Genomic DNA, 16,059 nt, shown 5'->3' with positions numbered 1-16,059 from the left:
ATAAATAATAGAATATATGAATTTGGTTTGGTTTTGGGAGTGAGCTAACAGCAATCTTAAACACCTATCTTAGCAGACGCTCTAAAATTATGGTCAATAAACTTTCCATAAATTGTCTACATAACAATATCCATATAGAATTAATAGATAGCCTTAGAGATGATATTTTAGTTTCAGAGATCCATGTTTGCCGTAGAATATAATTAACAGAGGACAATGGTCTCTATGTAGGCTGTTAAGTTAGGAGTAACATTTTAAGGGTAGGAGTTAATAGAAAGGGTATTTAAAATTGTTATTTAAATCATGCTTTATTTAACATTTCCCCTGCCTCAATTTTCTTATCTGCAAATGGGAACAATACCTGCTTCATAGGTTCTCACAGAGCTGAGCACAAGGGAAGCATTCACTAAAGGTTAGTGGTTATCACATCGGTCACCCCACTACAGCACTGCCAGAGCTAGCTAATTGGTTTATCATTCCAGGATCACTCGGGAATCTCTAAATGTTACAGGAAGAGCTGTCTGCAGATCTGTGGGCAAGGGGGGATGTTTCCTCAGCCTTTCTCTCCACCCTTGCCTGAGTGTGGAATTGTGCTAAACCTTAAGATCATAACAGCCTCTGAATCTAATTATGTGGCAATTAAAAGAGAATTAAAAATAAGTTGTTTTTCAGTTAAATACCCACTTAGGAGAAAATGATGAGAACTAGGGATGTGCTGGTTGGGTAGTAACAGAAAATGAACATGTGGCAAAAATTTTCATGAAGATTGTTAACATAATACATAAGCTGCCACCAGGTAGAGAATGGGCACTTAGTAGGTATTGTTGTTCCACAGATGTTATACATATCGCATATCGGTGGGGTGGCATTACTTCTCACAAAGACTTCTGGGATCTGAAGTGTTACATTGCTCTGAAAGACCATCACATTTAAAAATGCCAAAATGCTAAATCATCCGAGTCACAAAGACCACAGTCACATTCATGCTCCTCTGAGGACCAGGCTCTTATATGAAGGGACTAGCTACATATTTTGTGAAACCTGGTGCAAAACGAAAATGGGGGCCCAGTTGTACAATATTAAATAAAAAGTAAGCAATACATTTAGAAAAGTATAAAGAATTTCAAGGCAGTGACACTGGAGCATTAATATAAATGAGGGGCTATGATACTGTGATATATGTATTTGGTCTTTGCCCACTTTCTTGGCAGACAACTTATAAGATGCTTGGAATCTCTGAAGTGCATGCTAATGATTGATGGCTGGTGGCCCCAGTGTAGCTTCAGGATTGGAGCTGGCCACAGGAGAGACCAAGGTGAGATTAAAAGGTTGGGACTTTTACTCCGACCTCCAAAGAGGACAAAGGGGCTGAAGGTTAATTTTATCACTAGTATCCAGTGGTTTAACATTCAGCCACACCTATGTGATGAAGCATCCATAAAACTCCAAAAGGGCAGGGTTCAGAGAACACCTGGAAAGCTGAACATGTGGAGGTTCTTGAAGGGCGGTGCACCCACAGAGCTCATGGAAGCTTCTGCTCCCTCTCTCCATCTGTATCCTTTGTAATATCCTTAGTAAAACCAGCAAATGTGTTTCCCTGAGTGCTGTGAGCTTCTCTGGCAAGGAAGAGGTCATAAGACCCTCCAACTTGGGGCCTCTCTATCAGATGCACAGGTAAAACACCTGGGGCTTGGGATGGGCATCAGAGGGGGAGGAGCCCTTGGGGATGAGCCTGCACCTGGGGGATCTGATGCTATCTGCAGGTGGGCTGTCAGAACTGAATTGAATTCCAGGACACCTAGCTGGTGGCTGGGTGGAGAAACACCCACTAACAGCAGCAGTCGGAGGCACCTTGTTCTCACAATATGGTGGAGAAAGTGCATTTGGTTTTGTTCCTCTGCGTCCTCGGAGGAAACCTGCTAAGATGCAGGTGAGCACCGGACTCCGGGTGCTAGGCTACAGTAACGCCATGACGTGTTACTCACCACTGTGACAGCATCATTCAGCAGGGACTCCCCAAAGACCAGGATGTAGAGCTGCTCGTTGACATGGATGTTCTCAAAGACAGCGAGCACGGCCACCGGGTCCACGGCTGAGATCAAACTGCCAAAGAGCAGGTTCTGGAGCAGAGTGATGTCACTAAGGCCAAAGGCTTCAATCTGGCAAATGCCAAACAGGGAGACCCCGATGCCAATGGAATTCCAAAGTGTTCCTACCACGGCATACCAGAAAATAGTGCCTATGTTCTCAAAGAAGGGGCGAGTGGGCATGAAATAGCCGGCGTCCAGCACGATGGGAGGCAGGAGATACAAGAAGAACACATCGGTCTTCATCGCGGGGGGAGACTTCTCATCCACACCAAAGATAATGCCACCAAGCAGAAGTCCGACCATTATGAGAAGGCAGCTCTCGGGCACGATGGTGGGCAACTTGTGATAGAGATGGAAGCCTGATAACGAAAACACGAAAAATCTGGGTTATGCAGGAACTATGGGGAAGGGATATTTGTTTTTTTCTAACCAATGGGTGTAATTTCAAAATCTGCCAGGTCTCCCAGTATAATTCACTAGAGACTGGCTTTGCAGATTACAAGGTAAATCAGATGATTCCCTCAACACCGTTCACATTTATTTATTTATGTCCACGCCATTAACCACTATCAAGGTACAAACTGGACTATAAATCAAAATTACAGTGCTACAGATACACATCATCTCCATGTTACTTTTTTTAAAAAAATTTTTTTTTGTAAACCCCTATTAAATTTTTCTTAAATGCTGGGACTGTGGAAATGAAATAAAACAACAAAATTTTGTATGTAAAACAATTCAGCGATTTCCCAACATTTTCAGATGTAACATTGCATCCTTATGAAAACCCTTACATATAAGCAAGGCAGTCATTTTCATGATTTTTTAAAATTTAAGGGCCACCAAGGCTCCAAGATATCTAGGGTATTACCAAGGTGGCTGGTCACAAACCCATCTGGGGATTACTGTTGCCATCTCTGGCACTCATAAAAAATAATAATATTTATTTTTCATTTCAGATTCTTTCACTGGGGATGCTGAATATATTTAATTTTTGAGATATATGATCCTTCAGAAACAACAAATCAGTTCATCAAGATGCATCAATAGCTACTTGATGAAAGATATAAGTTTACCACGATGTTCAATTTCAAAGAGCTTCCAGTCAAGTTATAGGATCTATTATTTGTGACTTACTCCAATATACAAGGCTAAGTGGAACTGAGCCCAGCTAAGAGCTGTGAAAATACAGAGGAGAAATCAATGTGCTGGGAAGACACCAAGGAGGAGCCAGGATCCATGCACACTGAAAGGATAGACAGGTAGGAGGGAAACATCCACTTCCCAAACCAAGATAGAGTCCAGTGTAGCTTTAACACATAGAATGCACGAGAGGAGTCCTGTGGCAGAAAGGGGCAGAGAAAGGCCAACACCAACGGGCAACTATGGTTTGGATCTGAAATGTCTCCCAAAGGCTCCGGTGTTGGAGGCTTGGTTCCCACTGCAGCCATTTTCCGAGGTGGAGTTTGGGGAACTGAAAGGATCACGAGGACTCTGACCTCATCAATGGATTAATCCACTGATAGATTCATAATTTGATTGGACCACTGGGTGGTACCTGTAGCCAGGTGGGGCATGACTGTACGTCACTGAGGTCATTCCCTGAGGGACTATATCTTGTCCCTGGTCCCTTCCCCTCTCTCACTCTCTCTCTGCTTTCCAGCTGACATGAGCTGATGGGCAGCTTTTCTCCACCTTCTGCCATGAAGTTCTGCCTTGCCTCAGGTCCAGGGCAACGAAGTAGGCTGGCCGGCCGTAGACTAAAATCTGTGAAACTGTGAGCCTCCTAAATCCTTTCTCCTTTAAGTTATTTCTTTAGATATTTTGTTTCAGCGATGCAAAGTTGAGGAACAGAAACCTAATTCAGGAAGATCACTTGACAGGGCTTAAATGAGAACAGCGTTTATTTGCAAGACAATAGCAAGTCCTTCAGAAGGCATTTAGTATATTTTAGAAGTAAAGCAGAATATGTTCATTTTATAGTTTAAATACATCCCCTCCAAAATTCCAGTGTGATAGTATTAACAGGTGGGACCTTGGAGAAAAACAAAGGCCTTTAAGAAAGAGACTTCTTGCAGGGTTTGGTGATTGCACTATTCCACTCTGATTTGCCTTTCTGCCTTCCACCATGTGAGGACACAAGGGCCCTCGATAGACACCAAATGCTGGCGCCCTGATCATGGACTTTTAGCCTCCAGAACTGTGAGAAAATAAATGTCTGTCTTTATAAATTATCCCAGTCTATTCTAACAGCATAAATTGACTAAAACAGAAATGTATCTAATTATAGGACAGTAACACTAAAATAACAGAGTAAATCCTAAGAAACAATCGTACACGTTTTATTACATAAATCCTTTTAACAGGACTAAAAACACAGTATGAGATACTTGGTGAGCTAAAGAAACAATACTTGGAAGGGATTTGCAGAACTCATTTCTAAAGGATAAAGTGGACATCTGTATGTGGAGTATTTGAACTGCTCTTCAGTGTTGCTTATTTTATAATTCGTCCTATAATAGGCAGTAAAACTCAGCTGTTCTTTACTCATGACCCCCAGTTCACTGACCTAACCAATGAACAGAGAAGTTAAGAAATCCTCTGACAGCCATCTTTGCAATCTCCCCACACACTGGGTCCTTTTATAATTAACATTTCCTGTAGGATAAGCAACTTGCCAAGAGCATCTCCCTGGCCTCCCAGGATCCTAGTGCAATCACACCTTTGTGGAACATAGCCCCAACCTGAAGTCTTCCTGCATTCAAAGCTGCCATCTGATAACAGCCCCCAGCTTGAGGTGCAGCAGTCCTGCTTGCTCTCTGCCTCTGATGGTGGACAGGTAACCGGCATGGCCAGCACCCACTGACTCATTTGTATAATAGAGACCAATGCACCTCCCAGGTAAAGATCTGTAAGGATAACTGGGTGGGTGACTTTCTGATTTCTCACTGCACCTGTAATGTCACAAATGCCTCCAAACTTGAGTCACCTCTCCTTGTTCTACAGGAAAAAGCAAAAAAAAAAAAAAGTTTTAAAAGAATGCCCAGGGGAAAAAAAAAAACACTTAAAAAGGAGCCCTTGGATATGAATCAGAAGATAGGCAAGGCCTGTTTTTGGAAGCTCCCACTTGCTTTTTGTGCCTTTTTTCTTTCCTTTCACCTCCTTGACCTTGGAGACCCAGTGCTCTCACATGGAGGCTCCCCAGCTAAGAATCCAGGTGGTTGGGAGAGCAGAGATCAGAGCCTCTACATGCATCTCAGAAGCCAAAGCTCAAGCGACCTAACTGACCCTGACCCACCAGGAGACCAAGCCAGCCTGAAACAATCAAGGAGAAGCAAATAAAATATAGCAACCGATATGCAGGGTGCAATTAGGAAGAAGGGCCACTGGGACAGAAGGCCAAAGGGGTGTGGAGGAAGCAAGAAACAGAGAAACTAGGTCGTACTACAATCAGGAAAAAACCGCAACAAATGCAGGAACATTGGTTGAGGAAATCAGGCATTCTCATTTCTAAAAAATCTGCTGTCCCTTCTCATAGGAATTTCAATTTTGTCATTCAAAAATCGATCTGATTTACTCTTCTGAAGATAGTCCCTGCTGAATCTGCCCAGTTGACCCAGGGTCAAGAAGGGGTGATATGAAAGGCGGTGGCCATAGATCTTATTTCCTTGCTATTTGGTGAACATAAGCAGAACTGTTGAATTGTAAAGTATAATGCTCTGCTGACAAGGAAGGCTTTGTGTGTGTAAGTGTCTGTGCTTTTGTGAGCCACCAGAATAAAAAAAGGCATCAGTAAAATAAACGGTGTAAACAAATTAGAAAGGCTTCTTAAATTCCAATACTCACAGAATAAAGCAAATAAGTCATCTATCACAAATGTACAATGCATTCATGCCTCCCCTTTAAGTATTTCTTCCAGGGAAAAATAAAGTTAGTAGAATGGGATTTTCTCAGCATTATCATTCCACCTAATATGACCAAGAAATGTACCCGACCTTCTTTGATGAACCATGAGCTATAATCTGTATAGTCCAGAGACTGATCACTTTTTCTCTGTAAAGGTTTACATGGTAACTATTTTCGACTTGAGGTCTATATTTACTAGTCTTTGCAGTGCAAAAGTAGCCACAGATCATAGCAAAACAAGTGAGTTTCAGTCAAAGTTTATTCTTATTCCAATTACATATTCATGCATATGGAAACTAGAATCCTGTACAATTTTATAAGTCACAAAATATTTTTCTTTAGATTTGATCTTTTTTTATGGGGCAGGGGCAGATACCAGGGATTAGACTCAGGGACACTCAACCACTGAGGCACATCTCCAGCCCTATATTGTATTTAATTCAGAGACAGGGTTTCACTGCGTTGCTTAGGGCCTGGCTGAATTTGCTGAGGTTGGCTTTGAATTCCCGATCCTCCTGCCTCAGCCTCCAGAGCCACTGGGATTACTGGCTAGATTTAATTAGAATCACTTAAGAATGTAAAACTTACCTTACAGGCCATATAAAGCCAGGCCACATTAGGGCCCCAGGCAATAACATTACCAATTCCTGGCTTAGTGTATTTCCTGCTAATTTCTGTTTAGGGTATTTGGGACAGATCTTGAGTCACTCAACTTTTGTTACTAGTACATAAAAGTCAATGAGGGTTGGTGCCTTAAAAAATTATTGTTTTATTTTAATTGCAGTAATGTGGTGTGAAAGCAAACAAGATTAGAGGTCGCTTACACAAAACATACAGTGAAGAGATTGCTCTATTCGAGTGAATCTATTTTAGTTTTTCTCTGTATACAAGTGCTGAAATTAATTGAGCTTAAAAACTAAAGATCTGTGAATATGTGCAATGTGATGAATTCACTGTATTTTTTCATTACATCTAAAATAACCTATCTGTCAAATTATGGAAGGAACAAAGTGTGAGACAACACAGGAAGCTTCCAGATAGCAGGATCCACAGAGAGCAACAATGTAAAAGTTAAAATCAGAAAACCGCCTCCAACAAAAACAGTCAAAATAAGTCTAAACAACAACAACAAAACCCCCAAACAAACCAACCACACTGTTCTAATTAGCATGAGAAGAAGGTGACATAGTGGTGGAGAGTAGAGATAGAATCTCAGGAGAGCAAGCATTAGCTTTAGGCAAAGACAAATACAAACATTCTATGAAATGTTCTAGATTTCATTTATTTTTTTTTTTTTTTGTTCTATATTTTAAAAGAGCTTGAAGAGAAAATAATGGCATCAATTGGATCAGCAAATATTTGCCAAGCTCAGGTTAAATACAGGGCAAGTCCCTGTGGGTACCAACAGGCACCACACACTGATGGTGCCTGCTGGTCCAGGCACAGGGTCTCAGGGCTGGTGATCCTCAAAGAACACTCTGGGAAGCCCTGGACTGCAAGTCAAGAATGACCCAAGGTCCTGCCTATTTGGCTGGGAAAGAGAAGGCTTCCATTTTTGGACATATTAAACTTGTTTTAAAAAGTATTAAGAGGGATAAGCAAATTCTTCCATGCCTAAAAATTCTGATTTTTAAGTATCTCAATGCACATAGTATAGATCTTAAAACAGAACTGCAATAAGCAAGAGACATACAGAAACAGAAAATAGTGAAAAGCACCATTTCAATCAGATCAACAAACCTGCTATGTGATAACTCAAGAGGACAAAGAATGTATAATAGAATTGGTTTCTGAAAATTAAATTCTATTGAGCAAATAAATAATGCAAAAGAATCAGAAATAAGCAAACAATACATAAAATAAACAGAATTTAATAAATAGAATTCAATAAATAGAGCAGAATTAATGGATCTATATAGAAACTTATTAAAGTGAGGATATATTTATCATAACATTCAGTCATATGCTAGATAAAAAGATACATTTACAAACCACTCCACCCAAAATAATACAGCTGTAAATAAAGAGGTGGTTTTTAAAAAATGTACCACTTGTTACATTTACAGAGGACTTATGATACTAAACTTATTGAAAATATACATGAAAAGTTAAAAAGTTATTTGTTATTTAGGTTAATCCAAAGCAGAGTTTGAATACTATTTAATTTTTCAAAATGATGTGGCCACATACAAAAAAAAAAAAAAAAGAAGAAGAAGAAGAACCATCGTGATAGACTTTGGAAGGGGAAAAAAAAGAAAAAGAAAAAACACGGAGTTAAACCTTTAGTCAGATGGTATACTGAGCGCCTTCTGTGTACAAGAGTCTGAGGGACCTGGAGTTGAATCAGAATGAACTCTGTCTTCAAGGAGCCTATATTTAGCACAAAAGATAAGACAAGACCATAATTGATTATGATATAGGGTAGAAAGTGATACATGCTATAAAACAGGAGATGTGATGAATGCTGGGGGAGAGGGGGTGGCACTGAGGTTGCTGGATATGGCTTTTCTATTCCAAGGGGGAGTAGAAAATAGAACTGCTGTGTGTCCCCCATTACAAAGGCTTGATGAAAGTCTGAGGACCATGAGGAAGGGATGGTGTACCTGGCCTGGTGCTCAGGGTGAAGAGGAGACAGGAGACAAACAGCAAAAAGCCATACTGCACAAGGCCTGAAAGCTAACTGTGGACGATGCATCCCTACCCCAGGGCTAGTGGGAGCTAGAGCAGAAATCTCAGAGCACCTGGACTTCCACGCTCGGGAGTGACAGGGAGAAGCCCTCGCAAAGGACAAGGGACCAGAGAACAGAATTTGGAAATCAAGCGATCCAAAACTGTTCAGTGAAAAAATTGAGCCAGATGGATATGATTGACCATCAGCAGAAATATAAACAAGAAGTTGTCTGTAAACATGAGAGTATAAAGCTTAAGAACAGCCCAGACCCCAAAGGGACTTGTACACAATCCCATAAGAAACAGGAAAACGAGACTCTCAGAAGAATGTGGCTACTTCGCAGTGTAAAAGAACACCTACATCTAACAAAACTAGGAACTCTATCTTTTGCAGATGGCATGTTGATGTAAGTGAAAAAATTCAAGAACAGCTTCATGTACCAGGATTATTTATCAAGGCATTATGAAAAATGGGGACAATAAAAGTGATCAACCTCATTTAATCATTTTTACTTCCTTCCATATATATTTACTGATATCTTATCATGTACATGTGATATCTTATCACAGCAGATATGCTAAGGGATACAGCAGGGACTTACACAAAGTCCCTGCACCATCAGGACACGATTTAGTGGTGGGAAACATTAAACCTATCAGCCAACACATAAATAGGAGCAGGTATGAAAACCCTGAATGAATGTTTCTTCAGGGAAGAAACAAGGTAGAAGAACTTTTCAGAATAAGGAAGCAAAGAACAAAGATGCAGGCCCTGAATCAACAGCACCCTGAGCGAGGGGGCTGCTTAGGCTGTAGCTTAAGGAGTGAAGGAGAATATGGTAGGGAAGAAGAACAGAGGGACAGGAAAGTGCTGGAGTATGCGGAGCCCATGATGATCAGATGATGGCTACGTCCTGAGAACAATGAGAAGCCATGGGAGGCTTTGGTGAAGACGAAGGTCATGATGAGATTCACAGCTGTGAAGGGTCATTCTGGCTGCCGCTAAAGAATGAATGCAGGCACACCAGCCAGGAATCTTTCTCAGTATTCCAGGAGAGGGCTGGTGGGTGTCCTCATTAAGATGTGGGGTCAGTAGGACAAGAGGTTGCAGGCAGGGTGTATTCTGACAGCTGCTCTGATAGAATATGTTGCCGGATGAGGATGTTTGACAGGTGGTCAAGGATGGATCCACAGTTTGGGGTTCCAGTAACTGAGTGTACAGTAGGGTCATTTACAGAAGTGGAGAAGACAAAAAAGAAAAAAAAAATTCAGGGGAGAAAAATCTAGATGGAAAATATCAATTAGAATCTCCTTGAAAATAGCACAGAGGTTAATGAATTGATAGAAGATTTAGCTAGAAGGAGTGGCAAAAATTTTCCATAGAACATGAGAGGAGAGCTACAGCTTCCTAAAGGGTAATGCTGTCATTAAAAGTATTTGACAAAACTCAATACACGCCCAACACCACTGACCATGCATTGCCCACGTGTTCATTACACCCACAATGAATCACAGGGATAAAACTGTACCTCTAGATAATGGTGTGCAGAGGCACCCAAAGTTCACACAAAGTTAGAAACCATACGCCAATACGGAAAGACAGCATAACTGCACCAGGTTATTGGAGCAGGTAGATAAAGAGACACAACCAACAAACCCTGACAAGTTTCTCTTTTATTTCTACAACTGTGGAAAATTCCATGAAGGTCCAGAGTCTAACACTGCGGGGCAGGGGCAGGGAGATGTACAAAACTAACAGATAATCCTCACTTACTAAGAGGGGATAGATCATCATCAGTGGCCATAGTAAAGAGTTTCAAAATAGATGATAGGTAGTCTTGAAATCACTTAAAATCTGTGCAAAAACATAAAAGCTAAGAAAAATTAAGATTGAAGAAAAAGAACAGATGTCTACTTATAGAACATAGATGCAGGTCCTGAGCCAGAGGCATCTGAGCAAGGAGGTTACTCTGGCTGGAGCTTGGGAAATGAAGGAACATGGTAGGAAATGAGGACAGAAGGACAGGAAAGTGCTGTGATTCATTGTGGGTGTAATGAACACGTCTCCATTCTTCCCACTCAGTCCATCTAAAGAGCCCAGGTATGGTAGACATGATAAATAAAACAAAAAGAGGACAATTCTAGAAGGTGAGAGAAGAAGGAAGACTGGTAGGACCTCTGGACCAGGAGCATGATAATGCCGTGAGCTAGGTTCTCTTGATACTTGTTTTGCTTCCAACAGGTCCCAGACTTGGAGCTGAAGAAACTGGCAACCAGAAAATGCCAATGGGCACAGACAACAAACTCCCAAACATACCCTGCTTTATCTGGATAAGGGACTTCAGAAAGAGTCTAAGGAAAGAAAAGTGCTAGACGATAGTTGCTCTACTCCAGCCAAACATCGCCCATGAAACCCTGGCCTGACTCCAGCACAGTGTGAGTGGGTCCTGTAGCTTCCACCTTTGCCAGAAGGTAGGGAACTCCCCAATTTCCCCACTGGGAGAAAACAAAAAGAGGGAGATTGGATTCTCTACCAAACTAGGTGCTAAGGAATCCTCCCTCCTCTTGGGGCAGCAAAGACAACTTGGGAAACCTGGATTCCTACCACTCTACAATAATCAGACAACTCCCTCCCAACCTATGACCGAAAAAGGGAAAGGAGATACAAATATACTGATTTACAGGGCTATCCCTACAGACCCTGTCATCAAAGGCTTATCAAAGGAATGCCTTGATCAACCCTAAGCTCTTCCTATCTTAACTGAAATGGACCAATTCCTCATAAACTGTAAACAGCCACAATTTACCCAATATGGAGGAAATCATTTGACTACCCCTATCACTAGCAAAAAAAAAAAAAGTTTAAAAATTGAGATTATGAATTTAAAATGCCCCCAAAAAGAAATGTGTCAGGCCCAGGTAATTTCACTAGTGAATTCCACAAAATAACACCAACTGCATACAACCTCTTCCAGAAAATATAAGAGGAGAGAACAATACCCACTTCATTTCATTGTTAGTATTGCCCTCATTCCAAAATGAGACAAAGAAAACAGACTGATGACCTTTATGAGTAGATGCAAAAATCTTCATCAGAATGTTAGCAAATAACTATGCAGCAGTACATAAAATTAGGTATTCACCATGATCAAATGAAGTTTAGTCCAGAGATGCAAGGATAACTCAATATCCAAAAATGTATCAATGAAATCCATCATAGCAACAGAATAAAGTATTATAGGATTATATCAATGGATACATTAAAAGTATTTGACAAAACTCAATACACATTTGTGATTAAAAACTCTCACAAACTAGGAATAAGAAAGAACTTCAACTTGGTAAAGAACCCCTACAAAACAAGTCAACTGATTCCAAATTCCAGCTTTCAACCACCACATAGAAAGGTAGCCCATTCATCTTTAAAATCCAAGGAGGACAGTTCTCAGATCCATTTGAGGATCTAATGCACCCCTCATAACAAATGTTCACAGCTTGCCCTGTGAATAAAACAGGGCAAATTTTATACATTTTCTGGCTTCCATTGTCTCATACAATACGTAGCAGGTTGTGACATAATACATACATATTTGGTCTCTGCTCTAGTTCCTGCCACAAAGCTCCTAAAACCTTGTGATCTCCTGAATGATAAGGGTAGCAGGAGCCTCTTTGGTTATAATATTTGTCCCTGGTTCCTGACACAGAGGAAGGAGCCAAGCCCCTTGGAATTTCTGAAGTCGTAAGAGTTTCTTGTATATGCCAAGGAGATGATTGGTGGCTGGGGACCCCTGGGCAGCTTCAGGATAGAGCTAACAGTGATAAAGACCAAAACATTATTGGAACCTTAACACCCCCACCTCACCCCCACACCTGAACTCTAGGAAGGGCTGGGGGTTCAGTTAATCACCAATAGCCAGTGACTTAAGTGGTAGTTGCCTCTCTAAATGGAGCATCCATGAAAACCCTGAACAGTGAGGTTAAGAGAGCTTCTGACTTGTGAACACCAGGACATGTTGAGACAGCAGGGAACAGGGAAGTTCTGCACCAGACCCTGCCCTGTGGTTCATCCAGCTGTTCATTTTATCTTTTATGGTGATCAGAAAACTGAAGTGTTTCCTTTAAATTCTGTGAGCTACTGTAGCAAATTCTCAAATCTGTGGAGGACATCATGGAACCCCAGTTTATACCCAGTTGTTCGGATGTATGGCATACAAAGTGGGACTGAGCTCCTAAACTTGAGTTTTGCACTAATGCCAGGTAATTAATGACAGAACTAAATTTTAGGACACCCAGTTGGCCTCCACGGAGAAGCAGAGAATTGGTTGTGGTGTGAAAAAAAATATCCATACATTTGGCGTCAGAAGGGTTATGAGAGTGTAGAGAAATCAGAGTGTTTTCTAGTGTAGGCAGACAAAAATTGCAATGAAGAAAAAAGTTCTTATCATGCCTTGGGTCTCCTTAGTCTCCATGAGCAATTATACGCGGAGTCTAAAAAGATGCACATCAGATGTGCATGTTCTGATTGGGGATTCCCGAAGCTGAAAGCTCAGAACCTTGAACCTCACCTTCTGTCACAAGCCTCACATTCTTAGTTCTAACACTTACTATTTTCTTTAATCTTTAATTATGTTCTTTTATTTCCCAATAGAATATACAACAACTGGTTCACACCTGATTACACAGAAGGTTTATGCTTTTATGACTGCTGGTGATTTCCACCTTTGCCTCAATTTCATTAAGGTTGAAAGAACAATACTGTTCTTCCTTATAATCTTCACTGTCACCAAACACACACACACACACACACACACACACACACACTACTGTGTGAATCCACTTAGTGAGTGATTGGATAGAAATAGAATCGACCAGTTCATAATTGAGACAGAAAGTAGAATAGAAGTCAGCGGGAGGATCAAGAAACGAGTGTGGAGTAGGTCCAGAGTTTCATGAGGGAAGATGAAAAAGTCCTGGTGATGGCTGTTGGTGGCAGTGGCCCAACAACGTGAATAGGCTTAATGCACTCACCTGTGCACTTCAGATGGTTAATATGGTAAACTTTGTGTTACGTGCATTTCATCATAACAGAGATAATCGCCAGTCATTTTTTTCTTTCTTTCTCATTGTTATAAAATAATGATGGCAAAGCAAAATGAAATATTGACATAACTGCATAAACACTGCTAAACAAACAGGCAGAAGAGAGGGTGCTGGTAAATGGATCTCTGCTGGTGGGCACAGCCACTGTGTGGTATGACCCAAAGTACTAACCCATCTGCTGAAAGAGACTATGAACTGGGCTTCTGGGTAGCAAGTCTAGGAGTGCCAAATTAAAATGTGCAATGCGTAGGCTGTTCAAAAATAAGAAGCAAGATGTGAGAATATTTGGCATTTGAAAGGGGAAAATAAGTAACATGAAAAAAAGCAGTCTCAGTAAAATGTCAGAGAATAGGGAAATGGACGTGAGCAGATTACAGCACATTAACATGGTAGCTCAGTCTTCCATGAAATGCATGTTTATTCTATTGGTTTATTTGAAGTAATACTTAGCGAAAAAGAGCACAAGGACTGTTCTAATATTTAAACTGCTAGATTGATATTTTTAGAGATGTATTTCTGAAGGAAAGGACCTCTCTTCAATGAGAGGAAGTAACATTTTGATTTAAGTAATTAGTAATTGCCAGGATGGTGTCTAACTTACCCAAAGAGTTTACTTGTCAGATGATGAAGCCACTTCAAAGCTTATCCCATGACCTCCTGAGCTCTATCCCAGTGTGGCTCCCTTTTGCCTATGCTATTTAGTCAAGGAGCAAAACATGAATACCCTTCGCTTAAATATTTCAAAACAGCCTTCCCATTTCAACGACCAAAGTATGATAGCTATCTCTATACATTTATTTATTTCTCTTTTAGTAACAATCGCTGAGAACTGTACTAATTTGGATCAGCACTAACTTGTCTATCAAGTACATAGGTGTCACACCCATTAGGCTTAGCTTCCTTAAATATAACCAGGTTTAAATACAGACAATGCCTAGGGCTGGGGATGCAGCCAGGAGGTAGACCATCTGCCTAGTAAGTGTGAGGCCCTGGGTTCAATCCTCAATACTGCAAAAGGAAAACAAAAACTTACAGGCCTAATTTATGAGTGTCCCATATGATTTTTTTGACTTTGCAATGATGTAAAAGTAGTATGCTCTCAGTAGAAACCAGACTTGCAAGTTTGACTTTTGATCTTTTCCTGTGCTACATGGTACAATCCTCTCTTGTGATTGGGGCTGCTGCTCCTAGTCAGCCACACGATCTCAAGAGGAAACAACCGAGACTCAAGAGTGAGTTATGCTGCTAAGCATGTTGTTACACAGGTTGGGTTGATTATATGCATTCCTGACTTCTGGTATTTTCAATTTCAGATGGTCTTACTGGGACATGATCCTATCATAAGTCAAGAAGCGTCAGTAGTAGAAAGAAAATTTAATGTAACCCAAAGAATTCTGGAACAGAGGTGGAAAATTATGTGCCAAGACTCCATGACTTGCAAGCCCCTTCTGTTCAGTCTATCTACTGTTTTCAAATATTGAAAGATGAGCCTTTAGAAATTAAGAAGATCACGTCTAAATCCTCCTGTCTGGCTTACTTTGAAAGATCATCAGAACTGGGCCCTCCCTCAGTCACCCTCTACAAACAAATTTCTATAATTTGGCCAAAGTTGTGCAGGGGTTTCCTTTGGTCAGGACAAGAACTGGTTCTGCAGATCACCTGTTCCCATTTCCCCACCCCTCCCACCTTGCAGGGCTTGCAGAGGTACCTGCAAGGCCCCCAATGGCTGCTATGTGTCTAGACCCTGAGTCCAAAAGCCAAGCATCAAAGCTACTAAGACTGAGAGTAGAGTGGAAGAGCGCAAACCCTTCCATTTCTCACTTCCTCTCTGTTCTTTTTAGACTCCTGACTTCAAATCTCAACTCAAGCCATGGGAACAGATGCAGGCACTGAGCTTCCTTGAACCATAGGCCCTTAGGCACTTAGGAAAAGGTTCAGCAGCGGGCCAAGGGGGCTCCCATCCCAGTTGGGGCCCCACCGCTAATAGCTGATTTCACTCAATGGAAGAGAGCTCTGCAGGTCCAGGGCAGCACACAGGGCTGATAAAGTTCACATCCACAGGCTGAGGGAACGAATGTGAACTGTCCCCTGGCTGTCCCCTCTCCATCGAAGGCAGCTGAATCCTGATCTGATCCCAGAGCTGGGGCTGGGAACAGGATTTGACTCATGCCCTGGCCTTATTACTGCCTGTGTTAAATCCTTGCTTCAACCTCAGAGTCATTATTTACAGACTGGGCCATGAGCAAGATAAGATCGATTCTTAGTAGTATATTTTGCTTCTCCACAAGATATT

The 16,059-nt window shown here is 41.2% G+C and overlaps 1 protein-coding gene across 2 annotated transcripts in view; it reads right to left on the bottom strand.

The window, feature by feature from the left end:
- Slc9a2 (solute carrier family 9 member A2) overlaps positions 1–16,059 on the bottom strand; it is a 91,019-nt gene that overhangs the window by 58,560 nt on the left and 16,400 nt on the right. For both annotated transcript variants that reach the window (XM_076832695.2, XM_076832696.2), the window contains exon 2: positions 1,986–2,449. In XM_076832695.2, coding sequence (XP_076688810.2) covers positions 1,986–2,449 — 464 coding nt within the window. The remainder of the gene's footprint in view (positions 1–1,985; positions 2,450–16,059) is intronic.

This window comes from Callospermophilus lateralis, chromosome 14 (assembly GCF_048772815.1).
Source record: "Callospermophilus lateralis isolate mCalLat2 chromosome 14, mCalLat2.hap1, whole genome shotgun sequence".
Lineage (NCBI taxonomy): Eukaryota > Metazoa > Chordata > Mammalia > Rodentia > Sciuridae > Callospermophilus > Callospermophilus lateralis.
Note: the sequence above shows the minus strand (reverse complement) of the source record. Positions and strands in the feature narration are given on the sequence as shown.